The sequence below is a fragment of the Abramis brama genome (assembly GCF_963993115.1).
Source record: "Abramis brama genome assembly, chromosome: 16".
NCBI classification, from domain to species: domain Eukaryota; kingdom Metazoa; phylum Chordata; class Actinopteri; order Cypriniformes; family Leuciscidae; genus Abramis; species Abramis brama.
The window spans coordinates 8,300,216-8,309,112 of NC_139978.1; the positions used below are offsets into that span (position 1 = coordinate 8,300,216).

General features: G+C 37.1%; 1 protein-coding gene across 1 annotated transcript; it reads right to left on the bottom strand.

Moving 5' to 3' along the window:
* Window positions 1-3,294: 3,294 nt before the first annotated feature.
* On the bottom strand, window positions 3,295-8,684 carry LOC311066050 (taste receptor type 1 member 1-like; the record flags this gene model as incomplete). The annotated part of the gene is made up of 6 exons (XM_084087018.1): window positions 3,295-4,229; window positions 6,360-6,480; window positions 6,752-6,964; window positions 7,211-7,945; window positions 8,074-8,371; window positions 8,506-8,684. The coding sequence occupies 6 exons, from the start codon at window positions 8,682-8,684 to the stop codon at window positions 3,295-3,297; spliced, it is 2,481 nt and encodes an 826-aa protein (XP_083943144.1).
* Window positions 8,685-8,897: the final 213 nt, after the last annotated feature.

Sequence of the window (8,897 nt, forward strand, 5' to 3'; positions counted from 1 at the left end):
TTAGAGAGTTCCAGTTAGAGATCAAGGGGTACCATGTCCTAGTCTGATCGGACAACATGACAGTGGTATCCTATATAAATTACCAAAGGGGTCTCAGGTCTCGCCCGCTAAACAATTTGGCGTGCCGCCTCCTTCTATGGGCGAAGTGCAACCTCTGCTCAGTCAGAGCAGTTCATGTGCACGGGAGTGGATATGCTGTCCCGGAACTGACCGTCTCCGAGGGAGTGGAGGCTCCATCCCCAGATGGTCTGCATGATCTGGAGAATTTTCAGGCAAGCGGAGGTGGACCTCTTTGCATCAAAAGCTCCAACCCGATGTTCTTCTCAAAGGAGAAGGATGCATTAGCCCACAGGTTGCCTTCTCTGCACCTTTAAGCCTTTCCTCCGGTAGCTCTGCTCCCTCAGGTCATCAATCGAATCAGGGAGGAAAGATGTTCGATTTAACTTGTGGCACCACTCTGGCAAAACCAAACGTGTTTCTCAGGGATGGTTCAGCTGCTATCAGCAGCCCCATGGCCTATTTCTGTTGAGGAGGGACCTCCTTTCCCAGGCAGGGGGGTCAATTTGGCATCCCCAACCAGAGTTGCCATCTATAGCCTCTCGACAGGAGCCTTCACGTTTTTCCCGAGAGATCATGAAAACGATCTCTGAAGATAGGACACCTTCTACCAGGCTCCTATATGCCCTATTTTCTTTCCAGTTTGTGTTTAGCCTGGGATGTAGACCCTATATCTTACAAAATCACTGTAATACTGACCCCGTCCACGTTCAATATACAGTAAGGAAAATAAGTATTTGAACACCCTGCTATTTTGCAAGTTCTCCCTCTTAGAAATCATGGAGGGGTCTGAAATTGTCATCGTAGGTGCATGTCCACTGTGAGAGACATAATCTAAAAAAAAAAATCCAGAAATCACAATGTATGATTTTTTAACTATTTATTTGTATGATACAGCTGCAAATAAGTATTTGAACACCTGAGAAAATCAATGTTAATATTTGGTACAGTAGCCTTTGTTTGCAATTACAGAGGTCAAACGTTTCCTGTAGTTTTTCACCAGGTTTGCACACACTGCAGGAGGGATTTTGGCCCACTCCTCCACACAGATCTTCTCTAGATCAGTCAGGTTTCTGGGCTGTCGCTGAGAAACACGGAGTTTGAGCTCCCTCCAAAGATTCTCTATTGGGTTTAGGTCTGGAGACTGGCTAGGCCACGGCAGAACCTTGATATGCTTCTTACAGAGCCACTCCTTGGTTATCCTGGCTGTGTGCTTCGGGTCATTGTCATGTTGGAAGACCCAGCCTCGACCCATCTTCAATGCTCTAACTGAGGGAAGGAGGTTGTTCCCCAAAATCTCGCAATACATGGCCCCGGTCATCCTCTCCTTAATACAGTGCAGTCGCAGTGTACCCAGTTCCGACAGTCAGAGCAGCTATTTGTTGCTGCTCAAAGGGGCTGCCAGTCATGAAGCAGAGGCTATCCCATTGGTTATAAGTTTTACAAGTCTGGCTTACAAGTCCTTGGACTTGCAGTACCCTATTGGGGTGAGGGCCCACTCTACTAGGGGAATGGCTTCTTCTTGGGCTTGGTTTAGCAGAATGTCCATTGCTGACATCTGTGCAGTGGCCAGCTGGTCCTCGCTGTCCATCTTTGCTAGGTTCTACAAGACATCCCTGCTCCTCAGGCATGGATTTTGTATGCTTAACCAGGCCTTGCTTAAGCCCATCGTGTTGGACAAACCTTTCAAGTCCCTATCTCTCATGTAGCCTCACATGGAGCCCAAGCGCCCCGGGCTACAGGCTCACAGGACGGCCTTCCGTTCTGTGCTAGAGGCACTGTGCTATTGAATTGCGTTACCCATAAGCACCAGAAACTGACGCAATGCAAGTAAACCATATTGAAAGGAAACGTTTCAGTTACTAATGTAACCTTGCTTCCGTGATCACGAGAACAAGCATTGCATAGCTTGCTGTGCCACTACGTGACAGTAGTATTTGCAGAACTGATGAAGATGTTTTCTAAATCTGCTGGTGTTTTTTCTATTTCTATTTTCTATTTCTATATGTGTTTTCTTCAGTTGCTGTGTGTTGAGCTCTCTGTACATAAAGGACAAGAAGCTACTCAATGTTGAAGAGAGGGGGTAAAGGGAAATTCTTACCCCTAAATAGACTTTATTCAATATCTTTGGATTATAGCTCCATACGTCCTTTAGATTTGACCCAGTTGATGAGAAAACTACCATGCATGTGTGGAGAAAAAAAGTCATTGTTCTTTGCTCTTGAGAGCACACACAAGTTGTTTACCTTGTTTCAACTGTCCCTCTTTTCAAACTACTCAGTTTACTCCATAAGTTTTAACATTTTTAAATTCGTAGAAATTATGTAGAAAACAAATGTGAAACATTTATTTGTTAATATTTGTAGGTCACTAATCAAATGTTTTGAAAAATATGTGATATATGCTAAGTCCTTTGTATGTTTAGATGTGTAGATTTCATTCTGTCATTAAAGCAAAACTGGGACATGCCAAATACACACCAGGACATTCTAAAATGTACTTTTTTTCACAGGTTCAAAAAATTAAATGCTAATAAAACAAACTGTAATGAAAAGTATTGTTACTAATAGCATACTTAAATGTATTATACCATTACATACTGTTACACGTGTGAGTTTGAGTAGGCAGTCAGTATGATGTCAACCATCCAAACCTCACAAATCTATGTATTACCTGGACACCAAGTTAGGGAGGTTTTGAAGGTGCTCTTTATTACAAGTTAAAAACAAGCATTTGTGTTTACATTACATTACACTTAAGTGTTAATGCTAGCATTTAAGTTTTATAAATGTTTAAATTACTCTTTTTATTCTCAAAATGAACATAGTATCTTAATTCAGACTGGACCTCAAAATAGATCTCCATTCTCATACATTTCCTACGTGTTTCTTTAAGATTGTGGTAAAATAATAGTAAAGGCCACTAACACAGAGTTCGCATCCGATCCACCTTATTTTGCAAATCAAAAGTAAGCTATTTTCTGTGAATGTGCAAGACTTAATCAGGATAATCGATTAATCCGCTTCTATAGGTAAATAACTAGAACTATTTGCGCTACAAATCAGTGATAAAAGATAAAAGATTCAAATAATATGATAATTTGCAATATCAAGCTTTTGTACAGCTAAAATATCTGGAAGCGGATGAGACCGGATGCCTCGCACATTAAAGCTATTAATGGCAGCACCTGCTCTTATGTTAAAAATAAAGTGGGTACACAAAGACTAAAGTCTAAGTTTAAGTCCTACTAATGGTTTGGGTGTAATTCTGAATAGATGTTTGAAAGTATGCGGGAGTGTTCTTTTGTGGTTGGAATATTATGATATAAGATTTTGGTATGAAATAGCTAAAGAGAATTCCATTTATACTGGATATCTGGGCCACTGCATTCAAAAGGATGATATATTTGCTCTTGAAAGAGAGTTGTGCTGTAAAATAAACAATCCAGGTCAGATAGTACAAAATGAGACTGAAGGTTATTGGTTTGGCCTCATTGTAATTTTTCGGCAGATCTCTTCCCATGTAAGAAAACAGGAGACACAGGAAACCAAGAAACCAACCTATAAACACAACTATGGTTAATGTTATAGTGTTCCCCTTTTCACAGATGAGCAAAATTTGGTCCTTATAAGTCCATGAGTCAGCGATGGGTTTGTCAGGAGAGACAGTCATCCATATCACACAAGAAATTAAATGAATGACAGAAGAAAATGCAATGAAGAGCCACTGTCCATTGTGCTTTACCCAAAGGCTGTGCACCTTTGGGAACTGAGCAGCCATTTTAAAAACACAGATAATTTGAAAGGAACGGACAGTTAAAAAGGAAATACAGACAGTGAAGAAAAATGTAAATATGGTATTTCTCAGGAGGCAAAGTGCAAATGTGGGTTTTCCAAAGAAAAAGAATGCACTTATGTTAGACATGATCAAACATATCAACATAAGAAGACACATACTACCACCAGCAGACCTCACCACTGGTGTGTTGTAATTGTAAGAGAAAAGGCAAAATATGGCAATGAGTAAAATAATTGTGCATATGGCAGAAACCATGACAGCGATTGAGGGGATTTCCGTGAACTGAAGATAGACAACAGAACGTGTTTTACAAGTTGTGCTGCCTTCATCAGACCATTCACTCTCTGCACATTGAAAACAGGTATAGGGGTCTCCTGAAAAAGAGTAAAATAATATAAATGTTTAAAATAGCATTTTGCCAAAAACCCATAAGCATGTGAAAAGAAATACAGTAGGGCCTATACTTAAGCATACTTTTAAAAAGAATAATTATCCTTTAAAAGAATATATGTACAGTTTTTTATTCGCTTTAGTACTATTTTCACAAGGTGAAAAAAAAAAAAAAAAAATAAGTACAAAAATTCAAACTGTTCACACTGCTAGTCATTCTTTCAAAACAGTTATTCGCCTTATTTATGATGATCTTAATGCGTTTTAAATTATGGGTGGCACTTCCGGTTTGGGGGAACTTCCATTCAAAATGACTGAAACTAATAATTTCAAATCATAATGTTGCCGTACAAATAAAGCTTAATGAGCTGTCAATTTCCCTTCATGTTTTATTTTCAGACATCATGAGAATAACATAGCACTTGGTATTTTACTGTGACATTTTATAACAAGAACATCTATGTCAAGTCTTTTCAGTCGCTGCATTCTTTTCCTCATGATTATTGTATTTTTTCCCTTTGAATTCTGCTGTAATAGTATGTAAAAAGGACAACATGTACTGCACATTGATTGTACTGTACTGATACTGTTCTCCTAATTTACGATATATCCCATTAATAATTTTCTCTTCAAATCCACGTAACTTTCCAGATTTGTTTTCACAGGTAAATAAATTTTTTGATTAAGGCAACATATGTTACAGATATATTACTACAGTGATATTTAACCTGTCCGTTATTGCTGTGGAAAGAATCACGTTTTGGGGTTATCCATAGTCTCTTGCTGAAAGTACCTTGTTAATGCTTTTACACTTTTAAATGTCCTTTTAATGTCCGATGGTTGAAGGGTGAGTAGAATAATGTCATCTCATTGTGACAATCTTTTTAAACATATTATTATGTTCATAGACCAAGCTTTTCCCTGATTGTTTACAGCTTAATGGAAGTTACACCAATAATTTGAACAAAACGTCATGGGGCGTAAGAATAAGGTGAATACATGTTTTCTTTCCAAATATTTGTTTCACAACATCATTATAGGCTAATATATAATGAGAACATTTGGTATAATCACTTGAACAGAACAGTTTCACAACTTCCAAAAAAGTACTTTTAACATTCAGTTTATTCAGTAGCAAATTATGCAAGTGTTAGCCTATGTCTGTTTCTGGGTTTGAGTTTTGTTTGTTAGCCTGTTAGTTTTGCACTGTTACCAGTTTAGTTTCCCTTGTCTCTGACATCTGTTGCCATGGTGTTGATCATGTGTCTCACCTGTGTCTAGTTAGTCATCTTGTTTTATCCCTAGTGTTTCTCTATGTATAGTCCTCACTTTCAGTTAGTCTTGGTCTGATCTCGTCATTGTATTAGGTGTTGTCGGTTTCAAGACAACCTTAAATTAAATGTTTGAGTTTATATTGATTAAAAAGGAATAACTGCTTGCGAATAGATCCAACTCTTTTATTTACGTTTGTTTGCAACCCCAGCGTGACAGCAAGACACGTTTCAAATCAACCTGGTTGCTGAAGATTTTGCAGTAATACACGCTACAGTTGTATGAAAAAAATCCATAATGTTTGTAACATCTATCCAGTGTGTAATGAAAAGGTGTGAATAAGATATGGTATGGCCATGAGGTTTAGTGCTATGAAGTTTGCTGCCAATATGGTGAATGTTCTCACTGTACCAGAGAAATTGAGTGGAGTAGCACCAATTTCCCCTCCTCTTTTTGAACCTTCAATAATTACTCCACTACACTGACATATTCTGCTCTGTGCCTATATGTATAAATATATGTGGGGGATGTGGAGGGTTTCTGATTGCTTGCTGCAATAAGACTTGTTCACAAACATAGAACCAAACTATTTAAATGTTGAGCGCCAAGCTCAGTGGCTGCAGATGCAACCAGCTTGTACCATGTAGTGATAGCAGATTACATTAAGGACCTATTTTCTAGGACCTAGTTTTATAACAAAACTAGAAATTAAATGGATGTGGGAAAATAGTTTGCCTTCAAATCACACTTAAAAAAAGCACCATAAAGTATATTGTGGTGATAGAATGGACAGAAGAAACTTAAGTACCAAGGTGTCATTGACCACATCCTAAGGTACTTACGAGAATGATCCACATAGCTGTTACGCTGGCATTTTTTACATGTAAAACAGCAACTATGAAAACCTTCAGGTTGCCTTGAAAATCCCTTCTTGCACTCAGCAGAGCAGTTTGAGAAAGGAACCTTCAAAGAATAAGAAAATGTGTAATTAAAGTGACAGTTTTTCTTCATTTATTTTTTACAAACAATTAACTTAACCATCTAAACACTATGTTTTTTCCATTAACAAATTACAAAATACTAATTACATAATTCCTTTAAACACAAATTTCTCAGATCTTGATTTCAAAAAAGCGTTGACCTTCATTTGGAGAAATTTGCTAAATTGACTGAGGAAAAACTGGAATCTATAAAGCTAAATGTTTAGATAAAGGCTCATCAAATGAAGACTTACAGAACCGTTGTTATGCCAGGGCAGGAGAGAGTTGTTGATTGTAAAAGTCAGTTCTGGATATGTATCATATGTGCCCACCATCTCAAACTGTGGAGGATTTACATCAGTGTGCCAGAGCACAACTGCATAATTGATGGTTGGATCATAATTATCATCATATTTCACCTGATGACCATTGAGTGGAAAATCCAACTTCTTAATTTCTTCCACAAGCTGTTGTGAGTTGTGATGATTTTACCCCCATTATTTAACAAAAACAGACAAAATATAATATTACTATAACTTTATTAATATAAATATTGTTTTATTTGGTTATTAAATTATTGTAAATATTGTAAATAATATAATATGTAATTTCATAAAAATATGAACAATATTTAATTAAATAAAACATTGTTACTTCAATAATTTAATTAATATATTGATCAACTTGTCATAAATTCAAATGAATTCTCTTACCATGTATGGCTTTACCACTGTGTTTTTGCGGCATCCATTCATGTCGCACTGCAGGACCTTATGTAATGCATGAGCTATGGTGTATATGGCAGCATAGATGGCAAAAGAGTATGTGGGATTTTCATTTATAATCTCCTCTGCGGTCCACAATGTGCAGTAATCACAAACTTGATTACATGTCTTACTCTTACTCTGGACGTCACTCTCTTCATTATGGGTGACATCAGTTGATCTCTGGTCTTTATAGACAAATTCTTTAAATCCAGGCAATGTCAACAATCTCTCCGTAATACCAATGATTGTGCCAATTTTCCCAATTCCTGGCTCTCTGGGAAGCTGTTGATTCATAGACCATGTTTGACTTGCAATCCATACTTTGTCATGGATGTTGTTTGCTATGGCTGCTTTGATAATTTTGCTTGCATATTGTGGCGTAGCAAAAACAACAATGACATTGATATCAAGCATATCAATCTTTTGAAGTGTTAGACTGTAGTTTGCATTTAGGCTTAGACTCTCTTGATAGGCCAAGCAAATGCCAGTATTTCTTATATACGTGTTGAACAGCTTTAGTCCGTCTGAACTGTAATCAAGAAAGGCAACCCAGTTCCATCCAAACCATTGAATGATGTGAATAATAATTTCTATCAGGTTTTTGTTGCTAGGGATTGTTCTTACAAAAGCAGGATAGTTAAGTTTGTTGCTTAATGCATAGCTAGAAGCTCCATAATTCACCTTTGAAAAAGAAACACCAAATTATAAACAATTCATTAGCATTTTACTGAATATAATAAATGTGTAGTCCTGAACAAAGGGCAGTAAGTATTTTGTTATATAAACTGTATAAAAGAAGCTTAACTTACCATAGGTATAAGGTCCATTGTGAATAGTGGTGCAATAGTAATAGTATGTGTGCTTCCATATGGCCCTGTTAAAGCAATCACTTTAGGCTGATAGTTGTTCAGTTTTTCTTTAGGTTTTATTGACCCATTCTTTGAAATAAAACTAAAAACTGAAGGGATATTCTTTGTATTAGAACAATGGTCAAAAATTTCATAGCCCAAAGAAACATTGGGCAGAAGAGTGGTGGAGTTATTAATCTCTTCAACAGCAAACCTCATTACTTGCAACCTCTGAAAGCCAGATTTTGAGGGACTGTGCCTTGAAAACATCAGTGAGGAAGTTAATAGCATGCAATTGAATTTTCACTTCATAAATTTGACTTTGAGCAAATGCTGCTGTGATTTACAATATTGCATATTGACAACCTGACATATAAAAAAATCCTTGCTTACCTGAAACATTCAGTGGTCTCTGGGGAGAACAGGGGTGTCTCATGGTCAATTTCATGTAAAGTGAAAAGGCCACCCAATAAGTAATCTCCATCTAAGCTGAACTGTTTTGAGCAAGAAACTTCAAAAAAGAAACAATTAGTAAAGCCCACAAGGAAAATGTAAATGCTACTGAGAGACATTGTTTAAAATTGCCTGTTGGTCATAAAGCAGATGTGCAGTGGCTAGTCTTTTGAGAATCAGGCTAATATTCTTGAGTTAATTTTCTTAAAACACATTTAAATTTGCTTAAACCACTATATCCAGCGATACGAATGTCAATTTCCATATCTAAACTCACAAAGCATATATGTGTCAAGCATATGTCAGTCAGTTATTAAATAGAGCATTACACC